Source organism: Aquarana catesbeiana, linkage group LG01 (genome assembly GCF_042186555.1).
Source record: "Aquarana catesbeiana isolate 2022-GZ linkage group LG01, ASM4218655v1, whole genome shotgun sequence".
Lineage (NCBI taxonomy): Eukaryota > Metazoa > Chordata > Amphibia > Anura > Ranidae > Aquarana > Aquarana catesbeiana.
The window spans coordinates 223,719,622-223,747,572 of NC_133324.1; the positions used below are offsets into that span (position 1 = coordinate 223,719,622).

The 27,951-nt window shown below is 42.5% G+C and overlaps 1 protein-coding gene across 1 annotated transcript in view; it reads left to right on the forward strand.

The window, feature by feature from the left end:
* Positions 1–27,951, forward strand: part of ZNRF3 (zinc and ring finger 3) — a 209,258-nt gene that overhangs the window by 173,044 nt on the left and 8,263 nt on the right. Inside the window, exons 3-7 of the mRNA XM_073625440.1 lie at positions 14,040–14,114; positions 23,155–23,286; positions 24,472–24,582; positions 25,469–25,636; positions 27,318–27,420. Of these exons, the coding sequence (XP_073481541.1) occupies positions 14,040–14,114; positions 23,155–23,286; positions 24,472–24,582; positions 25,469–25,636; positions 27,318–27,420 (589 nt within the window). The remainder of the gene's footprint in view (positions 1–14,039; positions 14,115–23,154; positions 23,287–24,471; positions 24,583–25,468; positions 25,637–27,317; positions 27,421–27,951) is intronic.

Consider the following 27,951-nt stretch of genomic DNA (forward strand, 5'->3'; position numbering starts at 1 on the left):
CTACTGAAAGAACATCTCATTAACTGCTTCACAGCCAGAGGACCCGGGTGGCAATTATCAATGTCCTAGGAGACACTTTCTGTACACTGACACTTGATCTAATTTGTACTCCACCCTTTGATGGAAGTTTTAATAGTTTCTTATCCAGTTGACTATCCTAGATCATAGATTAGAAGTTGGGGGATGTAGATATATAGCAGGGGACATAGAGAGGAGCTTAGTTGACATAAGGCCAGTAGTAACATAAAGTATAGAATAGCAGAAAGAGAGGTTGATAGCAGAGGGAGGGAGGGAGAGCCGAGGGAGAATAGGAGAACACAGTGAGAGATTGCACTCTGTGCTGTTTGTGACTTGGCCGCTTTGATCTCCTGCCAAGAGAACCTGCAAGGTCAGAGCCAGCAGCCCTAAAGTTCCGGATATGTGAGGCTTGTGGAATGCTGGAGTGCATGTATGAAGTGTGTGTAATGTATTTGATAGGTGCTTTCACCAGTAGCACTGCTCAACCAAGAGTAAGCCATTCCCTTTCATTGCACAATGTTAATGTTTGAGAACGCAACCTTCAAAGGCTTTTCAAAGAACACATTTCACGATTGAGTATAACATGTAGATTATTAAACTCTTGTACACGGAGGTACTAACTTGTAAGATCATGTTAACCTTAAACTGAACTCCATGCAAATAGGCAGATGAAATACATATATTGGAGCTGTTTTACCTGCCAAAGGGTCTCTATTTCTTCTCATCCAGTCCCGATATTTGCACATCTCTGCCACACAGCACAGTTCTGACTTGGCGGTGCAGATGACCAATTTTTTCTCTGCTGGTGTTAATGCTTTGCAGGTTTTGTCCATCCATCAGCCTGGAGCTGAACAATGAAGGAAGAATGAACACACTGGTGAGCCCATTGCTGTCACTCTGCTCTCTTTTTCTGTCTGCATGCCCCTTGTTAGCTCATAAGCACAGCAACTGATTGGTGCCTTGTGCTGCTCCTCCCATTTCCAATTTTAGCTCCGCTGTACAGAGGATTGCAAGAAGCTGATACTAAGGAAAATGCAGGAACTTGCACTGCTTCCATCTAAGTACGAACATTTAAAGTTATACTAAACAGAGAAGTGGTAAAAGTGGTAATTGCCATAATTCATTCACTTAAATTATATATCATGTCACCATATTTTTTTTAATTCTCCAAGTACATTATTCCTGCGACGCTGTTGTGTGGTCACATGATTTTTCCCTATTCTTTAGCATCTGCAGGGAAAGAAATTTGGGAGGGGAAGATGTATGCTCTCTACAGTGTGAGTCTGTGTCTGCAGAGTCCTGATTGGAGCTGTGCCAATCACATGACTAAAACTAAAGTTTCAGTAGCGCAGTTCAAATTAAATTCTAAATTTCAAATAACTGTTTTACAGCTCCCAATAAATCTTTACTGAACATCAAATGTGTATTTTTTTTGTATTATTATGATGTGGGCAGAGTCAGAGATGATCGATACTGGCTTTCATTTTGTTCAGATGGCATCTGCATCCAAGGCGTTTTTGTTCACTTTACAGGTATTGGCAATTACATGTGATATATTTAATACTGGTTTATATTAATACTAAGCTATTTTGTGAGTCTTAGTTAATGCAATCAATCAGCATACTAAATCTTGCCCCCATAGTGTTTAGCAATAGGAGGACATGGAGGAGGGAGGGGAGTGTCATTTACCTACTGTGTATACGCCCATATGTGTGACTCTACAGAAGGTGTATGCAACCTTTTGGGCACAGTGTGCCGAAAAATGTTTTCAAAGAAAATGAGCGTGCCGATTTTATTACAAAAAAAAATTCAGCTTCTCACTCTCAATCACGAAAAGGATTTTTTATAAAGTAAATGCTTTAAACTGCTAGAATAGTAGTGAGAAATTAACACCCTGCACTCTCACACCTCAGATCAGTGCCTATTCCTGCACCTTCACACCTCTGATCAGCCCTAATTCCTGCACCTTCATACCTCTGATCAGGCCCAATTTCTGCACCTTCACAACTCTGATCAGCCCCAATTCCTGCACTCTCACACCTCTGATCAGCCCCAATTCCTGCACCCTCACACCTGTGATCAGCCCCAATTCCTGCACTTTCATACCCCTGATCAGCCCCAATTTATGTACCTTCACACCTCAGATCAGCCCCAATTCATGTACCTTCACACCTCAGATCAGCCCCAATTCCCCTGCTCATCTGCCCCACAACTGTACCCCCCTGCTCATCTGCCCCACCACTTTACCCCCCTGCTCATCTGCCCCACCACTTTACCCCCCTGCTCATCTGCCCCACCACTGTAACCCCCTTTCTCATCTGCCCCACCACTGTAACCCCCTTTCTCATCTGCCCCACCAGTGTACCCCCTGCACATTTGCCCCAGCACTGTAACCCCCTGCACATCTGCCCCACCACTGTACTACCCTGCAAGTCTGCTCTACCGCCGTACCCCCATGCTCTTCTGTCTCACCGCTGAACCATTTTCTCAGCTGTCCTAACACTGAACTTATCTGCTCACCTGCCCCACCACTGTAACCCCCTTTCTAATCTGTCCCACCACTGTACCTCCTGCACATCTGTCCCACCATTGTACCTCCTGCTCTTCTGCCCCACCACTGTACCTCGCTGCACATCTGCTCCAGCGCTGTATCCCCATGCTTTTCTATTTTACTACTGAATCACCTTCTCATCTGTCCTAACACTGAACCCATCTGCTCATCTGCCCCACCACAGTAACCCGCTTTCTCATCTGCCCCACCAACGTACCACCTGCACTTCTGTCTCACCTCTGTTCCCCCTGCTCTCCTGCCCCACCACTGTAACCCCCTGCTCATCTGTCCCAACAATACACCTCCTTTCACATCTGCCCCACTGCTCTAACCCCTGCTTTTCTGTCCCACCACTGAACCCCCTTCTCATCTGGCCCAACACTGAACCCCTTTCTCATCTAGCCCAACACTGAACCCCTTTCTCATCTGGCCCAACACTGAACCCCTTTCTCATCTGGCCCAACACTGAACCCCTGCTCTTCTGGCCCAACACTGAACCCCCCTGCTCTTCTGGCCCTACACTGAACCCCCCTGCTCTTCTGGCCCAACACTGAACCCCTCCTGCTCTTCTGGCCCAACACTGAACCCCTCCTGCTCTTCTGGCCCAACACTGAACCCCTCCTGCTCTTTTGGCCCAACACTGAACCCCTCCTGCTCTTCTGGCCCAACACTGAACCCCTCCTGCTCTTCTGGCCCAACACTGAACCCCTCCTGCTCTTCTGGCCCAACACTGAACCCCTCCTGCTCTTCTGGCCCAACACTGAACCCCTCCTGCTCTTCTGGCCCAACACTGAACCCCTCCTGCTCTTCTGGCCCAACACTGAACCCCTCCTGCTCTTCTGGCCCAACACTGAACCCCTCCTGCTCTTCTGGCCCAACACTGAACCCCTCCTGCTCTTCTGGCCCAACACTGAACCCCTCCTGCTCTTCTGGCCCAACACTGAACCCCTCCTGCTCTTCTGGCCCAACACTGAACCCCTCCTGCTCTTCTGGCCCAACACTGAACCCCTCCTGCTCTTCTGCTCCACCGCTGTACCCTCTTCTCATCTATGATATGCGTGATATGCAGAGTGGTGAAAGGAAGCAGAGATGACACATCTACCTGTCCTGGCACACTCATCCTGCTGATCCACCTCTCATATCCAGCCCACATGCTTGTTCTGGGTATCACAGACAAGCGGCTGGAATGGATGCGCAATGATGAGCTCAGGTCAGGGGTATTTTCTGAAAGCAGTGGGCCTGTGTGCAGGATCATAAGTTGGGCCCCGCAGCTGAGGAAAAGTGGCGTGAAGCGCCGCAGCAAAAGTTTGGTGTGATTTTCATTGCTCTGAATACTGGCTGTGGCTTAAAGGGACAAAGAGTGCTGTGGTTAAGTAATAAGTGATGCAAAGGTTCAGGAATTGATTCAGCAAAATTCCCAGAAGCTCAACAGTAATTCCACAAACTGTCACCTGATTGTGGTTTTCTCCATCACAGTGAAATTCCTTCTTTCTGAGATTGGTAGTGGCAACCAAGCGCGTCATCTCCCTCCAGATGGTGAACGGGGCTAGCAGTACTGTGATTTGTTTAGTAGTGGCCAATGACAGTCTGTCTCCTCCTGGAAACTGGGACCGCTCACCCTAGTAGAACTGCACCCAATCTCTTCCCCATCACAAAAGCTGACAATCGCAGCTACAGCAAAGTTAGAGAACCAAACAATGTTTCCCATCTTTTACAATGTGTGGGGGTGCAGTGCCTCCCACTCAGTGGAGGTGCGGCGCGGGGAACTCTGAAATTGGAATGCATTAGTTTCTCACTGATAGTTCCCTGCGCTGCTCTGCTGATGAGGAGGGAGTCGAGTGCCGGCAAAAGAGGCTTCGAGTGCCGCTAGCGCCACCAGTGCCGGGAATTGCCTACCCCGGCTCTATAGTAATGTGGGCTGCACAGATAAGAAAAGAGGAAATGAAGACCTTAGAAGGGAGCTGAAATTAAGCATGCCCCATAGAGGACACCAGCTGGTCTACACAATCTCAGGCTGCAAGAAGATGGGAGGGACAGCTGAAGGCAGGATCAACCAGCTCTATTTCACTATACACAAAAAAAATGCTTTAGTGGCTTTGTGAGCATGCACACTGTTATATAGCATGTAATGAGGGTTTTGCATAGTCTGGGATTAATGACACTTTAATGATGTAATAATGAATACTGTGCTGACTGACTTTGTGTTCTCTGTCTGCCCTTGAAATGTGGGCATTTACAGCCCTTGAAATGTGTTTTTTTTTTAAATTATTATTATTCCAGTCAGTTGCAGACAAATGTCTGTTACTCCAGAGAAACCTGCCCATGCATATGAACATCCAGGTAGGCAGTGTAATCAATGCTATGAGATGGGAGGGAACAGCTGTTTGGAAGGGTAATTGTTTACCAGGGAAAAGTTTGTGTATGGTCTGTGTGTCCTGGTTTCTTAAGGCAACGCTGCAATTAGCAATTTCCGGTTTTCCAACTCAATCCTATGATAACGTGTCAGGGTTGTTCTGTAGTAGTTATTATGTTGCATAGCTGGTTGAAAGTGAAAACTCTGGAATAGTGTATCTTAAGGCAGAACCCAGGGAAGCACTTTTTATAACTTAACAGGCACTGTAAAGTATAGCCAAGTACTTATTTTGGGTAGAGTAGGTAACCTTTAGAACCCCTGTCAGGTGTTTGTTAGCGTCTGTGCCCCTGCTGAGGTGATAGCCCCCTCCATGTTTCCTGGGGACTATTGTCACAAAAAGTGATGGCAAATCCAAAAATTTATGGCGGTCGCAGGAACAGGAAGTGAAGGGAAGTCTTGCAATGGGGGCACCTACTCCAGTCCTCCTGTTAAGAGCATATGAAGTCTGTTTCCTTTTGCACATTTAAACTGAAATACCTCTCTCTTTAAAGAAATACTATTTTGACCGAGATGGCGAACATTTTTAAAAATGCTGCATCCACGTGTAGCTGCCACTCCTTTATTGTATATCACCGCTGTCTGGTTTAATTTCTACAAATATAGAAGAAACTTGGTTTCCCAGGAATCTCTGAATGGGCTGTACTTGTCTTCAGTCACTAGATGGCGATGTGTGTGTATAGCAAGTATTTGGTTTACATCTTCACGGGAAGACTTGCAAGAAAGAGATGCTAGGGGAGCCACAGATTACAAAAGTCCTTTCCACTGGGAACTGCTGTGACATTCATGCTTTGAGAACAGATTTTTGTGGGGGCTGGGAGTTCCTATACTGATGTACTCATTTCTTTTATCTTGGATTTGGACAACTCTCAACGCGCATTTTTGTTCTGCAATTTTTAGCATGTTTTTACAGCATAAATCTGGAGTTGCTTTTTAAGACCTAATCTGTGTACCAACAATGGCACCCTGTGATGAATAGGCTTAATCTACAGCGATCAGCCATACCTTTAGGACGACCCACCTAGTATTGAGTTGGTCCCCCTTTTGCCACCAAAACAACCCTTACCCATCCAGGCATGGGCTTCAGTAGACCGCTGAAGGTATGCTGTGGTATCTGGCACCAAGCTGTCAGTAGCAGACCCTTTTAAGTCCTGCAAGTTGCAAGGTGGGACCTGCATTGATTAGACTTGTTTTTCCAGCACATCCCACAGATGAACGATTAAATTGGGATCTGGAGAATTTTGAGGCAGTCAACATCTCAAACTCTTGTTCCTCAAACCATTCTTGAACCATTTTTTCAGTGTGGCAGTGTGCATTCTCCTGCTGAAAGGAGACCACTGTCATCAAGGAATGCCATTTCCATGAAGTGGTGTACTTAGTAACAATATTTAAGTAGTTGGTATGTGTCAAATACCATCTACATGAATGACAGGATTCACGGTTTCCCAGCAGAACATTGCCCAAATCATTGCACTGCCACCACTGGCTTTTCTTCTTTCCATGCAGCATCCTGGTGCCATCTCTTTCCTAGGTAGGCAATGCACAAAAGCTCGGCCATTCACATGATGTAAAAGAAAACGTGATTCATCAGACAAGGCCACCTTCTTCCATTGCTCCGTGGTCCCAGTTCTGATGCTCACATGCCCATTGTAGGCACTTTTGGCTGTGGACACGGGTCAGCATGGGCACCCTGACCAGTCTGCAGCTACACTGCCCTATACATAACAAATAGTGATGCCAATTTTTCTGCTATCAGAAACAACATGTTCACTTGCTGCCTAATATATCCCACCATGATGGGTAACAAGATGCCATTGTAACAAGATAATTAATGTTATTCTCTTTACCTGCCAGTGGTCATAACATTATGATCGATCGGTGTAATGCTACTCTAAACACAAAAAAAATCCTGCTGTTCGGAGTTAGTTGGTATAAATTTAGTAACAAGGTGATGCGAAATAAAGTTGAAAAATATTTTCGATCTGTCAAGACTAAAGGTAATTAAAATCCATAGTTCTGCCATAATTGGAAATGAAAATGTGAAATCTATCCCAAGGATAAAGTTTACTTGGCCAGAGCCCTTGTTTTTCATCCGAATCTTTCTATAGCAAACCCGGACCACCCAGCTGCTGAAATCTCCTTGTAGCTGTAACCTGGGAACACTATTTCCTGAGCCTCTTGATTGTGCCGGCTGGGTTTTCTTTATCCAGGCCCCACATTTTTCAAGCCAGAAATATTGTTCAACAAGATTCATGTGGCCAGAGGTTGTAGGGGTGTACTTTTTATTATCAGAAATAGTTTTTGATAGTTCTTGCTACTTATAAAGCTGCTCTGGACAATGTGTATTTTCGCTGTATTATGACATAAATTGGAAATGACCCAGTGACACCTGTATGCTTAAAAGCATAAGCACCCTCCTTTTTTCTGAAAAGTTTGCAGATAAACCAGTGGTAAATTACTGCTCTTGGAGAAGGAAAGATGAAATATCTGAACTTTGCCCTTGTTTGCTTAAAAAAAAAAAAAAAAAAAAAAGATGGAGGTGGAATTGTTGCTTATATTGACTAATCCGGGTTCACCTTTCATTTTATGGAAAAATAGAAGCAGAATTTTGAGTGGTTGCGATTTTTCTCATTTTTATATGTCCATTGTCCCATTGTGTAGGTTAGCACGACTTCATTTCAGACTTGAAAATACTTTAGTATCGGAGGGACAATATGGAAAACAATTATTTGGTGATTCTAAATATTCACCAAGAAAAGAGATTTTGTGTGATTTGCTTGCTATTGGTGCTGCTGTTTATTTATTGGAGAAACTGAAGTGAAAATACTAGTAGCAGAAAAATAGGTTGCATGAACAGTCAGAAAATTAAAGCAGTGCTCACTGGCACCTTTTTTTTTTTTTTCCTTAGGGGTGTTTATTACAATTTGTACTTGCATGACCTCTAGTGGAGAGAAGTTAAAATAACACCTGGCTCTTTTATAGAGCACTTCGCCACCTGTTTTATATTTAGTTATGTGTGTGTGTATGTATGGATAGATGGATAGATGGATAGATGGATAGATGGATAGATGGATAGATGGATAGATGGATAGATGGATAGATGGATAGATGGATAGATGGATAGATGGATAGATAGATGGATAGATGGATAGATAGATAGATAGAGATATAGATAGATAGATAGATAGAGATATAGATAGATAGATAGATAGAGATATAGATAGATAGATAGATAGATAGATAGATAGATAGATAGATAGATAGATAGATAGATAGATAGATAGATAGATAGATAGATAGAGATATAGATAGATAGATAGATAGAGATATAGATAGATAGATAGATAGATAGAGAGAGAGATAGATAGATAGATAGAGAGAGAGATAGATAGATAGATAGAGAGAGAGATAGATAGATAGAGATATAGATAGATAGATATCTATCTAATTACACACACACACACAGTGCCTTGAGAAAGTATTTATATACCTTGAAATTTTCTGCATGTTGTCATGTTACAACCAAAAACATAAATGTACTTTATTGGGTTTTTATGTGGTAGACCAACACAAAGTGTCACATAACTGTGAAGTGGAATATAAATGGTTTTCAATATTTTTTACTAATACATATGTGAAAAGTGTGGCGCGCATTTGTATTAGAGGATGGCCGATATTCTTTTTTTGAAGCATCGGTCACAAAACTTACCGATTATTGCTTCAAGGGGTTGTAACGAGGTGACATATGCAGCTGCAGGCATCACCCCGATACTGTTCTTTAGAGCAAATGTTTGGCTAGCTTGGAATAACAACCAATGCAGCTCAGCTGTTATTTACAAGTAGCGGGAGGGGACGTTCCGCCCTTCTGCCGCTCGGGCTTTTCTGTCCCACCGGGAGATTCAAGCTACCAGTCAGCACGTCCGCCGCTAGGCTGAAGATCCGAACAAAGCCGATGCTTTGTTCGTCTCTGATCTAGTAACCCGGTAGCGATGTCATGACATCACTTCCGGATTACTGGCATCTTAAAGGGGCCAGTTTTAAAAAAATAGAAAGTATTCAAAAATGCCAATCTTGACGTTTTGAATACTTTCAAGTGCAGCGGAGGGGCTTGGGGTCTTAAAGACCCCCAATCCCTCCATAAAGAGTACCTGTCACTGCTTATTACTGTCACAAGGGATGTTTACATTTCTTGTGACAGCAATAAAAGTGATTTAAAAAATAAAACTATTTCAAAGGACAGTGTACAAATAAAAATTTTAAATGTACATAATATTGGCACCTAATATCAGCTATCAGCCTGAAAGGTAGCCAAAAAATCTGTAGTGTATCGGCCTTGAAAAAACGATATCGGTCGAACCCTAATTTGTATTCAGCTCCTCTGAGTCAATACTTTGTAGAACCACCTTTCGCTGCAATTACAGCTGCAAGTCTTTTTGGGGATGTCTCTACCAGCTTTGCACATCTAGAGAGTGAATTATTTGCCCATTCTTCTTTGCAAAACAGCTCAAGCTCTGTCAGATTGGATGGAGAGCGTCAGTGAACAGCAATTTTCAATTCTTGCCACAGATTCTCAATTGGATTTAGGTCTGGACTTTGACTGGGCCATTCTAACCCATGAATATGCTTTGATCTAAACCATTCCATTGTAGCTCTGGCTGTTTCGGGTCATTGTCCTGCTAGAAGGTGAACCTCCGCCCCAGTCTCAAGTTTTTTGCAGACTAACAGGTTTTCTTCTAAGATTGCCCTGTATTTGTCTCCATCCATCTTCCCATCAACTCTGACCAGCTTCCCTGTCCCTGCTGAAGAAAAGCATCCCCACAGCATAATGCTGCCGCCACCAAGTTTCACAGTGAGGATGGTGTGTTCAGGGTGATGTGCAGTGTTAGTTTTCCACCACACATAGCATTTTGCTTTTAGGCCAAAAAATCCATTTTGGTCCCATCTAACCAGAGCACCTTCTTCCACATGTTTGCTGTGTCCCCCACATGGCTTCCCGCAGTCTGCAAACAGGACTTTTTATGGATTTCTTTCAACAATGGCTTTCTTCTTGCTACTCTTCCATAAAGGCCAGATTTGTGGAGTGCACGACTAATAGTTGTCCTGTGGACAGATTCTCCCACCTGAACTGTGGATCTCTGTAGCTCCTCCAGAGTTACCATGGACCTCTTGGCTGCTTCTCTGATGAATGCTCTCCTTGTCAGGCCTGTCAGTTTAGGTGGACGGTCATGTTTTGGTAGGTTTTCAGTTGTGCCATACTCTTTCCATTTTCAGATGATGGATTGAATAGTGCTTCGCGAGATGTTCAAAACGTGGGATATTTTTTATAACCTAACTCTGCTTTAAACTTCTGCACAACTTTATCCCTGACCTTGTCTGGTGTGTTCCTTGGCCTGCATGATGCTGTTGGTAGCACTAAGGTTGTGTTGGTCTATCACATAAAATCCCAATAAAATACATTTACATTTTTGGTTGTAACATGGCAAAATGTGGAAAATTTCAAGGGGTATGAATACTTTTTCAAGGCACTATCCTCTGTTTGAGTCAGCTTATATTATACACTGTACACTGTCCTTGGTCCTCAATATACTCTTTAATTACTGTGCCATTATAGTCTCAGACACACAAACATAAAGGAACATTTTTGCTTAAAAATTTAAAACTATAGACAGAACACTTTTTGACTACAAATATGCTGACAGTAATGTTAACAAATATGCCTAAAGGCTTGTTTAAAAAAGCACCCCAGATTCCCTCAGTGATTTTTTTTTTTTTTTTTCCCCCACCTCACTGATATTTGATTAACGCTTGTCAAGCGCTCTATAAGCACGTTGTAAATGCTACAGGCGTATTTGCAACATCTTTCCATAGATTTGAATTGAAGGAGTTGACAAGCTCCAACTCCGACTCGACATGAAGCTTCATTTTTGCCATACAGCGAGTAAAGCGTTGGAAACGCTGCATGTTTATCAAATGTGAACAGCTCTGTCTGCTGTCCATATTATTAATCGCAAGCTGCTATACTTCAAGGAGTGGCAAAAACGGTCCTCAAATGCATGTTTCTAATCCCAGTGTGAACGGGGCCTTTCTGAGCCTACCTTAAAGCGGGGGTCCACCTATCTATCGTTTTTTTTTTTGGAGTTCATTCACAAACTTTTCTTCTCATGATTATTAACTCACATGTTCTGTGTAATAAGTCCGCCTGTGTCCGATTTCGTTGTAAAGAATAACTTATAAAATTCACTGCAGGCGGTTTCCATCTTCATTGTGGGCATTTGAAGCCCACAAGCATGTATTTCCTGGATGCGGTGAATGCTGTGCTCCCAGCATTCACCAAGATGTTGTGATGACGCTGTTGCACAATGCATGCTGGGAAGCCTGAGACTAGCTCCCAGGGGACTGTGGGAGGTCTGGGAGAGGCTAGAAACACGCCTACTCCCATGGGAGGAAAACCAGGAAGTTCTAAGAAGATTAGAAAAAAAAAGGTAATTACGGCGATTTAAATTTTTTTACACAGCATGTCAGCATCTAGGCAAGGAAGAGAATGCATAGAGATAATGTTCAAAATTTGGGTGGAACCCCGCTTTAAAAAAACAGGTTTGTTAAAATAGTTTCAAAACTACACAGAAACTGTTGGGGCAGTACTTGGGTCAGGACTATTTAACACACAGCATAGCTTATAGAGTGCAGGGGTCACGTCCATGTAACTTTCTATACAGCATATAGAGTGTAGTGATCAGCAATGTACCACATAATGTACAGAGTGCAGTGGTTAGGAAATTTCCTTGGCATCAGTGGGACAAAAAAGGTTCTCAGTTCCAATAGCCATTGTTGGGGGGGGAAAGGGGGCAATGACTGGTGGTGGTGGTGGTCAGTGGGAGAGTGCTGGGGGGGGGGGGGGATTCTGGACAATTAAGGGCTTTGTACAATATAGAGGTTTAGGCAGATTATTTGTTTTTACTTTAACTATCGCCTTGTAAAACAACCCACTCAGTTCTAAATAGAAATGAAAAGCAAAACATTTGTGTATAGATTTAAAAAAATATATATATAAATACTTTTTTCCCTTTTTAAAAAAAAAAAAAAAAAAAAAAAAAAAAAAAAAGAGCTGCATAAGAGCTGGTGGGGAGAGGAAGCAGCAGCACACTGATCTTCCCAGTGAAAGGCTATGTAGGAGAGGGTGTCAGGACAAGTCTGAATATTGGAGGAGTGCACACTGAGTTCTCAGCATACCTAGAGAACTGACCACAGTGTGCTCTCCTGCTTAGTGTGGTCAGTTTTTTCAAAATATGAAAGCAGAGGGACTGGCAGGAACACTAGGGGTTTCACACAAATGAAGCAATACAAAGAGAACAGGATACTTTCTCATACAAGTACATGGTACGGCAGACACATATCGGGAATATGAAATGTTGGGGTAATAAACACTTTATTATTATTATTATTATTATTCAGGATTTATATAGCACCAACAGTTTACGCAGCGCTTTACAACTTGAGGGTAGACAGTACAAATACAATACACTTTAATACAGTAGAAATCAGAGGGCCCTGCTGCTTAGAGCTTACAATATTAGAGACTTTATAACTTGTTTATGGTGGCAGCTGTATCTGATTTCATTTCGTTTTTTTCTTTTTTTTTTAGCTGCCTTGAATGGGATGATAATAGGTACTTTGTACTCAAAATAATAATAATGTGATTTGGTAATGTTGACCTGGGAGCCCTGTTAATTCACATGAAATATGAATATTTTTTTCTAGTAAAGAAACTGATGGGAAATCCAAAACTTTAGAGTTGTCACAGGATTAAGAGGGGGAAATCTTCACATAGGGACACCCGTTCTGAGGATGATGTCTTAAGGCCTCATTCATGTGGGCGATGATGCCCACTATTGCACAAACAGGCCATATTTTGCAGTGTCTTCTTCCAGGTGTTGCATGCAGGCAGCCCATTGAAGTCTATTAAGATGCAGCAGCTGCACAGACCCAGACGCTAGCCCTAATCTGACAAGGGGTGTAGGTGAGTGGCCCTATACACAGCCAATGTACAGTCAGGGCAACTCGCCTACACCTTCATGCCTGTCACATTAGGACAAGTGGCTGTGTCCGTGCATCCACTTCATCCCTATAGACTTCAGTGGGCTGCCTGCAAAGCAAATAAATGGTCAGTTTGCGCTGTACAGGTATCGTCACTAATGTGAACTGCCTAAAGCCAGCAATACACAGTTCCAATCTCGATTCGAACCATTAATGGGCAGGCTGAATGTACCAAGTTAATCGATTGATTGACTTGGGTACAACCAGCCTGACGGATTCTCTTGCGATTATCGCTAGTGGCTGTTATAGTCGCTAGCAATAATCACTGTCTTCTCCCGGTGGGTAGGGCTACCCCTGGAGCAGACAGTTGCTTGACAGGAGGGATTCTCCTGCCAGCCAGGGAAATAGTGCAAATTTCTTTCCTGCAACCTGTGGTTGCAGGAAGGAAATTCACACAGTGTATGGCCTGCCTACACATGTTTTGGATCAGAATGGTGCTGTGGACACAGCCTATCTTGTTTTCAGAAAAACTTTTGATACACTTTCACACAATCTCAATTAAAAAAAAAAAAAAAAAGTTTTACAAACTAGGACTAAGCCCCGGTTCACACAGGACCTGCACACGACTTCCACGGCGACTTGCAAAAAGATTTCTGTATAGAAGTCTAGGCAAGTCGCCCCCAAAGTAGCACAGGAACCTTTTTCTAAGTCGGAGCGACTTGCGTCGCTCCTATTAGAACGGTTCCATAGTACAGAACGGGAGGCGACTTGTCAGGCGGCTAGGTCGCCTGACAAGTCGCCCCTGTGTGAACCGGCAGTAAGTCTTGGTTGTAAATGGGGTTAATTCAAAACAGAGACCAGTCACTAGTGGTGTACTAAAGGCTCTGTACTAGATTCGGCTCTATTTATCCTGTTTGTAAGTGATATTGAAATACAAATACAATTCCAAATGAAATAATTTATTTATCAGATATTTACCTTTACTTTTGACATTTGTATTTTATAATCTTTCTATCTCTATTACAGGCAAAGCGAGCCGTTCAGAGAGGTGCTACAGCTGTTATATTTGATGTCTCAGATAATCCTGATGCTGTGGAACAGGTATGATGTACTGCTGCTGTACAAAAGTTTTTTTGGTTTGTTTTTGAGTAGTGATCCATGCTATTGTCTGGATATGCCTTGTAGCAGGTATTCCTGTGTCGAAGCGACAAGTGTACCCTTTATGATATTTGTTTAAAAAGTCAGAGGAGCTGGGTGGAAAATTCAGCATCAAATCAGATACAGTCACTGTTTGGGTATTCTGACAGCTGCTGGCACTGGCTGTCAGAATAATAATAAAAAACTTTATTTCTTTATTGTACATCAGGGGACACAGAGCCTTAAGTAATTACTTAATGGGTTATGGGCCACCTTCAGGTGTTGACACTGGTATACCCAATCAAGGAAGTTCACTCCCTATATAACCCCTCCTCCTTCCAGGAGCACATCAGTTTTTGTAGCAAAGCAATATACTTAAATCCCAAAAGAGGGGAGGGGCCTCTGTGTCCCATGATGTACTCCAAGAAAAGGATTTTACAGGTAAGCTGTAATAAAAATCCATCAGTTTTTTCGCCAGTGTCTAAGGTGTTGGTCACAAGTGAAGATGTGCTCTGAGGAGCTCCAGGAGGGATTCATTCTGGATTTAAAAAGCCTCCACAACCGGATCCATCCACGCCACTGCGGCCACAGGATGGTACCCGGGCCTCGCATAGAACAAGGTTTTGCCTGTAACGCTTCTCTTTGAGAGCTGGACCCTAGGAACCAGGACTTTTTGGTCTTGCTACATTACCTAAAGTTGTCCTGAGGGGTGCTATACAGGTCCAAAGGAGTGGAACCCCTATTAAAAGGGACCCAGTCTTTGAAGGTTTAACTATGCTGCCCGCCGTGATGGGTGAAGTTTGGATCTGTCTGTTTTCAGCAGTATCCTGCAGCGAGGAAAAGGTAAGAGAAAAGCTTAGGAACTGCAAAGTCCATCTATGACTTTTCTTTCAATATGTAATAATGTAATGCCTTAAGCTCCTCTAGAGGGAGTAAAATGCATATACCCTGTCAATCTGTGCTACAACGACGTGTGTCCTAGCAGCTGGAGGGGGTTCTCCTCTCTCCCAGTTGGGGAAATTGAGTGGCTGGGGGTACAGGTACAATTTTACATTACATTTGTAACAGTTTTGTGAAAAGCCATAATACAGTGTGACAAGTTCCACCTCCAGGCGCTGGAAACTCCAGCCATGCCTCCACACTGTCATCCTCTCCGGAGATACCAGAGCAAGCCAGGGTGAGTCTTTGGAACCAATTGGTGGTGCAACTGCTTCTCACACTTCAGTCCCTGTATACGTGACTGAAGATGCATTTTCCTCTGCCCTGCAGGGCTTAGAAGGAAGACTAGTGGCTTTAATTGCATCCTCCATCCAAGGCGATAGGAAGCATTCTAGATCCCTCTCTCCCACTCCAAACCCTGTGCCAAGGGAACAGTGGGGACAGGATGAGGTGTTGCCCTCAGACGATCGAGAGAAAAAACAAGCCGATTATTCCTCTGCGGAGGAAACAACAATTGATGATTTAGCTTCACAATCTGAGGTACTAATCTTTACGGAAATGGTTCGCTCTACTTTCATGCTACCCCTGACAGAGTTAGCTGAAAGTCCGGTTTCCACTTTGGGTTCTTGAAACCTTTACAGTCTTTGCATGCGTTTTCTGTCTATGCATTACTAGATGGGATTATCCGGATAAGCATTTTCTCCCTCCAAAGAGATTCTCAGTTCTCTATCCCATGGAGGAAAAATTCACCAAAAGTGTAAGGTTCCAGCAATTGAAAGAGGTCCCTGCACAACAGGCCCGTCAGTTGGCCGAATTACCAAAGGCATTATGTTTTGCTATAGACGCTATGAAAGATTCTATTCACCAGACGTCCCGCCTTGCGCTTGTGCTAATAATACACATGAGTAGTACCCTTTTGGTTGTAAAGAGGTTAGCCGAAGCACCTTGTAAAAAAGCTTCTGACTAGTACCCCTTTTTATGGGGAGCGACTATTTGACGGTGATTTGGATAAATACATCCAGACGATTTCTAGTGGAAAGAGTACTCTTTTGCCAATCAAAGGAAAGTATAAACGTCCTTCGTTTAAACAGACTTTTTTCTCCTGCGCCTGGGGCATCCGCCTCTAGGCAGTGGCGACGGCTTCCACCGTCAGACTCTAGAGGAAAGCCTCAGGGTCAGGCCCAGGCACATAAAAAATCTTAGCCGCTATATACATGAGTAAAAATGCTTTTTTCCTCCTCTCTGCAGGGCCTAGAAGGAAAATTAGCGACTTTAATCGCATCCGCTATCCAAAAGGATAGGAAGCGTGTTAGATCCCCCTCCCCCACCTTAGACCCCTTATCAAGGGAGCAGTGGGTAGAGGATGAGGGGTTACCCTCAGGTGATCAGGAAGAAAGGCAAACCGATTACTCCTCTGCAGAGAAAACAACTGGAGTTGAACCTTTTTCATCCTCGCAATCTGAGAGATTGCTGGTACAAATCTCTTACAGAGATGGTTCGTGCCTCTTTCAAGCTACCTCTAGCAGGGTCAGCTGATAGTTCTGTTTCTTCTTAGGTTCCTTAACCACTTCAAAACCGGCCACTGTATATAAACGTCCTTGTCTTTGGGTGGTGATATCTGAATGATGCCTGTAGCTACAGACATCATTCAGATATCATTCTTTTCAGCTGGCGATTCTGTGCACGATAAGAAAGATCATAGCGGCAGTTCCGCTGCTTGATCGTTCTTATAGGCGACAGGAGGGGACGTTCCGCTGCTTCTCCGGGCTCTCCCATGCCATCGGGGACCCGGAGAAAGAATCGTCCGGCGCCGGATGAGGACAATAGAGATTTCTGGTGACCAGATGGTCACCAGTCATCTTTATGACCGTCAGAGGCCCGGGCGTGATGTCATAACATAGTACCCGGAAATAAACGAAGCCGCAATCGCGGCTGTCAGCATGAGATCGGTAAAAAAAATGTAAATGATCTCATGCTTTCCAGCCTGGAGGAGAGATGTGGGGTCTTATTGACCCTGCATCTCTCCATAAAGAGGACCTGTCACATAGATTCCTATCACAAGGGATGTTTACATTCCTTGTAATAGGAATAAAAGTGATCAAAAAATTAAAAAAATTTTAAAAAATTTAAAACGCCCCTGTCCCTGGTAGCTCGCGCTTAGAAGTGAACGCACACGTAAGTCCCGCCCACATATGTAAACGCCACTCAAACCACACATGTGAGGTTTCGCCGCGTGAGTTAGAGTGTGTGCAAGAATTCTAGCACTAGACCTCCTCTGTAACGCTAAACTGGTAACCTGTAAAAAATTTTAAAGCATCGCCTATGGAGATTTTTAAATTATGAAGTTTGGCGCCATTCCATGATTGTGCGCAATTTTAAAGCATGACATGTTAGGTATCTATTTACTCGGCGTAACATCATCTTTCACATTATACAAAAAAATTGGTCTTTACTGTTATTTTTTTTAATTCATGAAACCGTTTTTTCCCCCAAAAAAAGGCATTTGAAAAATTAATGCGTAAATACAGTGCGAGATAAAAAGTTGCAATGAGCGTCATTTTATTCCCTAGGGTGTCTGCTAAAAAAACATATATAATGTTTGGTGGTTCTGAGTAATTTTCTAGCAAAAAAAATGATGATTTTTACATGTAGGAGAGATGTGCCAGAATAGGCCCGGTATTGAGGTGGTTAAAACCTTCACTGCCTTTTTCATGCGTTTCCTGTACATGTACAGATCCACGTAGAAATTCAACAAATCTATTCTAGATCTAAAAGAATCTAAATCCGTTCCTGAACATCTACTCCTTTCTATGGAGTCGATCAGGTCAGTAGTTTCTATCCTACAAGGAGGAAAACTTCTGGCGTCTATGGGCATCAGGGATGCATATCTGCATGTCCATTTATTTCCCGCTCACCAATGGTTTCTGCGTTTCGAAGTAGAACAACAGCATTTCAGTTTGCAGTCTTGCCCTTTGGGACAGCTACAGCACCTTGAGTGTTCACAAAGGTGCTAGTCCCACCTCTAGCCAGGTTAAGGGCACGAGACATAAACAGTCTTGGCTACCTAGACGATCTATTGCTAATAGACCAATCAGTGTTCGGAGTAAAGCGTACTCATTACAACCAGTTACCTGGAAAAGTCCGGGTTGCATTCTCAACCTAGTGAAGTCTTCCTTAAAACCACTAAAAAAGCTGGAGTAACTCTGGAGTAACTCTACATAAGAGAGTTGGTGCAGATGGTCAGGTCAAAAGGAGATCCCTCCATTCGTCTTTGTATGAGGTTGTTAGAAAGGTTGGTGGCTTCATTCGAAGCAGTTCTCCTGCCCAGTTCCATTCAAGACTGTTGCAAAACAGTATTCCATCTGCTAACAAGGCGATCCAAGCTTTGGACTTGCCAATGCGGCTGTCCCCAAGGGTGTCCCAAAGCCTCAATGGGTGGTTACTAACCAGAAGCTGCTGAAAGGATAATCCTTCAGACTTCTTATCTGGAAAGTGGTAACGACAGATGCCAGCCTTTCAGGCTGGGGAGCAGTACTAAAGACAACTGTCCAAGGACAGTGGTCAAGAACCGGAAGGGCCTTGCCCATCAACCTCCTAGAGATTAGGGCAGTGTGTCTGGCTCTAAAGACCTGGACTTCCAGGTTAAGGGATTGTCCTGTCTGGATCTAATCCGTCAATGCCATGGCTGTGGCCTATATCAATCACCAAGGGAGCACCAAGAGTCTCTCAGCACAGAGAGAGGTGAACCATATTCTAACTTGGGCAGAAAGAAATATTCCGTGCCTATCAGCAGTCTTCATTCCGGGAATAGAGGATTGGCAGGCGAACTACTAAATCGCCAGCAGTTATTCCCAGGGGAATGATTTCTTCACCCGACATATTTTCGGGCTGTTTGTCAAAGATGGGGAACTCCGGACGTAGATCTTCAAACGTCCAGTTCAACATAAAGTTGGTCAACTTTTGTGTCCACAACAAAGTATCCATTTGCATGCAGAACAGATGCATTGGTGATACCGTGGGATCGGTTTTCACTGATGTATGCATTTCCCCCTATACAATTGCTGTCCTCGACTTCTTTGCAGGATCAAGCTGAAAAGAAAACTGGTAATTCTGGGGGCATCAGCATGGCCCAGAAGGTCATGGTATGCAGAAATCGTAAAGATGGCAGTGGAGGATCCATGGTCGCTTCCACTAAGGCCAGACCTGTTCTCACAGGGGCCGACATTCCATGCTACTTTACAAACGCTAAATTTAACGGCCTGGCTATTGAAACCCACATTCTGAAGAAACGTGGGCTTTCCGGGTTGGTTATCTCTACTTTGATTAATGCAAGGGAACCAGCTTCCAGAACTATACATTATAGCGTCTGGAAGGCTTTTGTTTCCTGGTGTGAATCGAAGGGTTAGCACCCTCGGAGATATATCATAGGCAGAATTCTTGCCTTTCTACAATTAGGCGTAAAGATGAAGTTGGCCTTGAGTACTATTAAGAGCAAAGTCTTAGCCTTATCGATTTTATTTCAAAAAACGCATTCTTAGTCCGGGGTTTTATGCAAAGGAGTGATGCGAATTAATCCGCCAGTTAAGTCACCTTTAAGCCCTTGGGACGTAAATTTCGTTTTGTCAGTGTTACAAAAACAGCCATTTGAACCGATACAGCATACTCCCTTAGTCCTTCTGACAGGAAAGCTGGTATGTTTGGTTGCTATATCCTCAGCAAGGAGGGTTTCAGAATTGGCTGCTCTTTCTTATAAAGAGCCATATTTGATTATTCATCAGGACAGAGTGGTGTTAAGGCCTCATCCAGGCTTTTTGCCAAAAGTGGTTTCAGGTTTTCACCTGAACCAAGATATTGTCCTGCCATAGTTTTTTCAAAAACCATGTTCCAGGGAAGAAAGGTCGCTACATTGTCTTGATGTGGTGAGAGCAGTGAAAATCTATTTAAAGGCAACTGCTCAGATTCTTAAGACTGATGTCTTATTTATTCTGCGAGGGGGCCTAAGAGGACAGGCAGTGTTGAAATCCACTGTTGCTAAGTGGATTCAGCAAGTTATAATTCAAACTTATGATTTAAGGGGTAAGATTCCCCCTTTTCAAGTTAAGGCGCACTCTACCAGAGCGGTTAGTGCTTCTTGGGCAGTGCGTCACCAGGCCTCCATGTCTCAGATCTGTAAGGCCGCAACTTGGTCTTCAGTGCATACATTCACAAAAATGTTATCAGGTGGATGTAAGGAGGTGGTATGAGGATGTCGCCTTTGGGCACAGTGTACTGCAGGCAGCAGTATAAGTCCTCAAGTCTGTGGGTACCCTGCAGGTTGTTTCTCCCTACCCTCAAGTAGGGCTGGGGAAAAAATCGATTGAAATCTTGAATGGAGTTGAGAGATCAAATCGATTCAAAATTTAAGCAAATCGATTTTTTTTTTTTCACCGCGCCGGTCCTGAGGAGCTGCGGGCAGGAGTTTTCAGGCAAAGCCGCGGCTTCGGCCTAGTCCGCGTGGCTGGACGGCGCGGACTAGGCCGAAGCCGCGGCCTCGCCTAAAATCTCCTGCCCGCAGCTCCTCAGGACCGGCGTGGTGTCCAAAAAAAAACTCGCTTCGAATCGTGAATCGAGGTTTTTTTTTTTTTTTTTTTTGTTTTTTTTTTTTTAAGAAAATTGCAGATTTTTTTTTTTGGAAAATCTCCAAGCCCTACCCTCAAGTAGCATTGCTATGGGACGTCCCATATTACTAATATGTATTAATATTACATATTACTTAAGGCTCTGTGTCCCATGATGTACTATAAAGAAAATTGTATTTTTATTACAGCTTACCTGTAGAATCCTTTTCTTGGGACAAAGAGGTCCCTCCCCTCTTTTGGGATTTAAGTATATTGCTTTGCTACAAAAACTGATGTGCTCCTGGAAGGAGGAGGGGTTATATAGGGAGTAAACTTCCTTGATTGGGTATATCAGGTGTCAACACCTGAAGGTGGCCCATAACCCATTAAGTAATTACTTAAGGCTCTGTGTCCCATGATGTACTCCAAGAAAATTATTTTACAGGTAAGCTGTAATAAAAATCCTATTTTTATATAGCGCCTTTAACCAGTTGCCGACCGCCGATATACGTCGGCACAATGGCAGCAGTGGGCAAATGGGCGTACCTGTACGTTGTCACGGAGCCTCAGAACGGGGAAGTGCCTATGTAAACAAGGCACTTCCCCATTCTGGCTTGTGTCATGACCGAGATCACTGCTCTCTGTCATGGAGAGCAGTGATCGCTGTCATGTGACTAATAGCCCACCCCCCCAGTTAGAATCACTCCCTAGGACACACTTAACCCCTTCATTGTCCCCTAGTCCTCTTAGCCCCTTCACTGCCAGTGTCATTTACACAGTAATCAATGCATTTTTATAGCACTGATCGCTGTATAAATGACAGTGGTCCCAAAATAGTGTCAAAAATGTCCGATGTGTCTGCCATAATGTCGCAGTCTCGATAAAAATCGCAGATCGCCACCCTTACTAATAAAAAAAAAAAAAAAATGAATAATAAAAATGCCATAGAACTATCCCCTATTTTGTAGACGCTATAACTTTTGCGCAAACCAATCAATATATGCTTATTGCGATTTTTTTTTTTTTTTTTTTTTTTCTTTTTTTCCCAAAAATATGTAAAAGAATACATATCGGCCTAAACTGAGGAAAAAAAATGTTTTTTATATATATTTTTGGGGGATATTTATTATATTAAAAAATAATGCGTTTTTTTCAAAATTGTCGCTCTTTTTTTGTTTATAGCGCAAAAAATGAAAACCGCAGAGGTGATCAAATACCACCAAAAGAAAGCTGTGTTTGTGGGAACACAGGACGTCAATTTTGTTTGGGTGCAACGTCGCATGACTGCGCAATTGTCAGTTAAAACGTCGCAGTGCCGAATCACAAAAGTGCTGTGGTCAGAAAGGGAGTAAACTCTTTTGGGGCTGAAGTGATTAAAGGTAGTTTCTCAAAGCGCTTTAAAAGGAAAACACAAGAAATACACAGGATAACAAAGGAAAAAAGGGACAATTATGTGAAAGCTTGTCTAAAGAAAAATGTTTTTAGATCTGATTTGAATGAGTTTAGAGAAGATGGCTCTCTGATGTTCTTTGAAAGTGAATTCCAGAGTTTTGGAGCATAGCAGAAGGCTCTCTCTCTCCCACACAGGGGACACACAGCAAACCAGAATTTGAGGAGCGGAGGGGGGGGGGGAAGGTGTATGTTGATAGAGATTCAGAGAGATAATGGGGTGCCAAGCCATGATACACCTCATAGGTGAGCAAGAGAATCTTAAAGTCCATTTGAAATATTTTGATCATATTACCCCTACCCTGGAGTCCTTGCACTGGCTACACATATGTGTAGCCAGTGCAAGGACTCCAGGATAGGGGTAATATGATCACTTGTACCAGACCTAGTCAGGATTTAGCTTCAGAATTTTGAACATATTGAAGTTGATTACTAGTTGATTTAGGTACACCAGCAAGTAGAACGTTGCAGTAGTTAAGTCGGGAGAACACAAATGTATGAATCAGCTTTTCAGCTACAGTCTATGATAGCATAGGATGCAGCCGAGCGATGTTTCATAAGTGGAAAAAATGTTCTGACATTTTGTACATGTGGATCAAAGGTCAAACTTGCATCAATATCACCCCTAGATTTTTCAATTTAGAATGAAGCTCAGGCACAGTGCCAATGATAGATAAGCTATTGGGACCCGCCTTAGGTAATTGATGGGGGGTACCATAAAGGGGTATTTGTCCTTAGAAGCTGTATAGTGTAAATAGAGCAACTTTACATTTTTTATATTTAGCCTGCAGACTGAAGCAGAAGAATCTAATAGTGTATAGGCCAGCCTTGGGCAAATTTCTAAACCATGTATTAAAACTTTGCTTTTTTTTTTTTCTTTTTTTTTTTCTTTTTTTTTTTTCTTTTTCCTTCCTTTCTATTCTAAGCCAGTTAGCAAGTATGTTTTAAAGAATGTCCTTACTTAATTGACCTTTTAAGGTGAGAGCATACCATGTTTTTGTTTTTTTTTCATTTTGCAGCTGAATCAAGGCTTGGAGGACCCGTTGAAAAGGCCAGTTGTGTACATGAAAGGCATGGACGCTATTAAACTTATGAACATCGTCAACAAGCAGAAAGGTGCCAGAGCGAGAATTCAGCACCGGCCTCCTCGGGTGAGGGCTCTTACATGGATTTGTTTATAGTCAGTTCTCCCAAAATCAATGCTTTACTTTTGTATAAATGATTGGGAAATAATTCCAATAATCTTTTGGGGGCTCTGATTTTTCAGTTGTTTTTATTTTACATTGAATGTAGTTAGATCACGGAGATCATGGCATGTATGGGATGGGTAGTCTTGGCAGGGATGCCAGGAACTAGCAGGAACCTTGAGGAAGACCGAGATCAAGGGCCATCAGTGGAAAACCAATACATTGACAAATAAGCAGCATGACAAGCATGCTATGACATGTGGTGACATACAGGTGTGGACAAAAATGTGGAGGTCATTTTAAGGACATGATTATATATCAGATTTTTAAATCTGTAGGTTTTGCAAAAAGCAGAGCCATTTGTAGTACATTCTCTATACCACCTCCCAAAAAAGACATTCACAATGACCCCGGTACAATTTCATAGCTCCTCAACATCACAGGACCTGAGATGTCCAGCAGGCAGAACTTTTACACCTCATTTTGACCCTGAGCACATTTCATTCTGGTGTGATCTTTTTTTAGTTTGTCTTGGTACTGAGGCTGAAGCATATTGTCCACAAAATTGAGAATTACATTTCTAATGTGGACATTTTTCTTGTATGACCACAGTTGCAGGCTCCTACAGCTGCCGCTGTGGAATCTGCTTAGTCTAATCTACAGTATATCTGATAAATGCTAGTTTACATTTTGCATTTTTTTAATGAGGAGCTATAACCACCCTGTAAGACCATTCCATATGAAACAGAACGCATAGAAGAATTGTTGGAGGTTCTTGATGAACGCAAACCTGCATCAGAGGCTGAGATCTGAATCTGGCTTCCTCTGCCCCTCCCTGTCACCCAGCCTGAATATTGAAACGTTGGAAGAGCAGATCGTTTCTTTTTCTTCGATGTACATGAATAGTTTTGGGTTGACCATCTTTTTTTTTTTTTTTTTTTTTTTTTATAGTTTTGTTACAAAACAAAAATGAAAAGCATTGACCAGCTCTTTAATACTTATGATTGGTTTTCTTTGATTTTTTTAAGAATGTTATTTATAGTGTTCGGTTAAAAATAACAGAACACAAAGACTCGGAGCACTTCCACAAAAATAGGGGGATCTTGAGTTTCAAAGTATTTTGTACTGATTGTCTTTTTGTTTCTTCAGCAACCTACTGAATATTTCGACATGGGTATATTTCTGGCCTTTTTTGTTGTGGTATCCCTGGTCTGCCTTATTCTTCTTATCAAGATCAAATTAAAGCAGAGAAGAAGTCAGGTATGAATAAAGGACAAAAATGTAATATATTACCAGTCCTCAGATGAGATGTCTACATAAATTTGGCTCACTCACCTTATGGTATCTACCAGAGAACAGCATTATCACCCTAGGATAACAGCGGAGACAGAGAGCACAAGCAGTTTTCAAGACTTTCTTGCAGGATCAGCACGTTTGATCTTTCCGGATAGCATGAGAAACATGCACATATGACTTTCAGACATTTACAATATGCTTAAGCTCTATTAACCTTCAAACACCAAATGACCAAAGTTTGTTCCCTTTCTTCGTAATAAGTGGGGCAAATTGGTCTTTATTTTTCACTTTTATTCAAAGGTTTTGCATCTGATTCTTTTTTTTTTTTTCTTTTTTTCCATTTGATGAAGTTATTTCCAGTTAATGCTCCTGCTGCCTTAATGATCTTCAAGAGTCTGCTGATAGTACTGACTGCTACATATTAAAGCATTTTCTAGGTACAGTGCATGCTTCATACCAGGTATCTCCTCCGGTTATTGTATAATGCAGTGACATGGAATAACGGACAGCACTTATCAATGCTGCTGGCTACTGTTGTACTTTGCATAAAAAAGAAAAACTGCTTGGTGTCTACTGTAGCTAATGAAATGTCAGAAGAGCCAGTACAAAAAGCAATGGTTGTAGATGACACTGTGGCTTTTATAAAAGAATTCCAGTCTAGCTTAAACATTGTTTTAATATAAGGGCCCTTTGAAACCAATAAATATGATCAAAGAGACAAATTGTTAATAGATATTTTAGATAAAACCACTCCATTGAAGTGGGAAAGTCATGTTCTTTATAAGAGGATTATTTTTTTTGTGATATTGCTCTATTTCATTTGTGTGATCTTAATGTTCTTCTCTTTCAGAACTCCATGAACAGGATGGCTGTTCAGGCACTGGAAAAAATGGAGACCAGAAAATTCAAAGCCAAGGGCAAAGTGCCCCGAGAGGGGAGCTGTGGTGGCCTTGACACACTTAGTAGCAGTTCCACCTCTGACTGCGCCATTTGCTTGGAAAAATACATAGATGGAGAGGTAATAGATATAGATGATATTATTATTTATGAAAGTTAAAGTCAGGGCTGTTCGGCTAAAGCTGCTATAGATGTTTTTATTCCAGGCCCACCAAGACAGGGGCTTCATCGCTTTGTTTTCATTGAGTCTGACAAGTAGGGTGTTAACTGTTTGCATTCCTTATGGGGGGGGGGGGGGGAGGAGTGCTGACCGGAGTGTTCTGGTGGGGGGGTCGTCCCCCTGTCAGAACACAACAGCTCAATGGGGGAGATAATGATCTGACGTTAGTACAGCGGCCCCGACTGGAGCTGACAGGTTTTTTTAGTTCAGCCTGCTGGGGTTGTACCACACTTAAGGTTAGGGTCACATCTGTGCGGGTGGTTCCCACAACCGCAACCACCCACACAGAAAAACACGCTGGATGCTGTTAATCCTGCACGCACTGGAAATTGCAACTGCGCTGCACTTGCGTTTCCCATGTGAGCTTCAATTACAGAGATGATGCAGGGACCTTTTTCCATGCGTTTTTAGAGGACCGTGTTAAACACGGCGCAAAACGCACACGTGTAAACCTAGGCTTATTTTCCTTCCCTCACTCAAAATATAAATGTTATGGTTGACTAATAGAAGAGCTTATTAATGATATCCTTGCCCTGGGCCCACTAATGTCTTGTATGAACTCTCACGCATATGTTATTTTTGCTACCAGCCAATAAACAAAATGATTGCCTCATCAAATAAAGCATGTCTGGGACACTGCAGTTCAAACCCAGAAGTGTTCATGGTCAATGGTTAAAGCTCTTGCCAGGTTTTTTTGCCATCTGTGTCCCATTTCAGGGATTCCTTTCACTTCCTGTCCTGTAGACTCATCAGGAAGTGAGAGAGAATACCTCCAAAGTGAGGGAAGTACCCTTTCAGGTGTGCCATTAAAAGAACTCCCTTCCATTCCTGTTTCGGAAAAAACTCAACAGTGGTCACTAGGACAACTAGACTGAATCTCTCCAACAAGAACACAAACAGAAACACAGAGATAGATTTGATGATCTTTCCTTACTTTATCCAAAACAAAATTAATTTGGCTTTAGTTACACTTTGTAAGCTGTCTTCCAGGCAAACGTCTAAATACAAAGATGAAATGCATATATTGGAGATGTTTTACCTGCAAAGGATATTTCATTCTGTTTAGCTGCTATTGTGATCCGGCCACTTTTATCAACTACCTAAGCCCAGTTCTGACTCTTTCTGCAAAATACACGGAGATGAGCAGTGGAGCCTTGTCATGGACTCACCCCAGCCTTTGATTGGGCAATAATGGAATATCGGCATGCAGATAAGGTCATAGCGGTGCTTTCCACCCCTGTACACACAATCATAATCTTAGAATGATGTCAGTGGACCGTGACCAAGGAAGACTCTGGCTCCTTCTCCCAGTCTGAATGAGGGACATTCACATTATACTAATAATTTTATAAAAAAAGTTTCATTTAATAATATTGGATAGAATAGCTTTTTTATCTTGTATTTGCCTGTGCTTTAGATTTAGGTTTGTAGTGTGTAATTGTGCTGATATGGTTGGCTTAGTAGATACTGTGACATGAAGTTGATTGTTAATGCTCATACCACCTACTGACCTTTGTGTGTCAGAAACTAAATAACTCTTAAATTCTTAATGCATGTTTATGTTCTCCTATGTCTGCTACAGGAGCTGAGAGTCATTCCTTGCGCACATCGGTTTCACAAGAGGTGTGTGGACCCCTGGCTTTTACAGAACCACACCTGTCCTCATTGTAGGCACAACATTATAGGTGAGTGGGATGCGGGATTATTTTACTGTAGAAACTTTAATAGCCACCCTTATATTTTAGTTATCTTTCTGGTGCATGGTCATAATGCTAATAGGCTGTCCAGGCTGTGACCTGACACTCTGAGAAAATTCCCCACCCCATACTAAAAACACTGGTAAAGTTGTGGTTTGGGTGAAACTGATTACAATGATACACACACTGTGTAATTTACATGGTCCCTTATATTTCTGTATGTGGATGATGGCACTGTAATTATTTTAGTAAAAAAAATTTAAGTTCCCTTTTCCTAATCGATATACAGCTGCCACATGACCCAGATCTTTCCCAGCCTGTCTGCAGGAAAACATACGCAGGAGGAGCTTCTAGTCCTCTGCTGCTGGTCACATGTTCAAAATATAAAAGTAACAGCCTTTGGAATACAGAGTAAAAATAATTAATGTCAATAACCTGTTTTAAATTGGCACACAAATATATATTTGAAATTAAATCTTTATTATTTTGTAGAAATAAAATGGTGTGGGTGGATTTCTA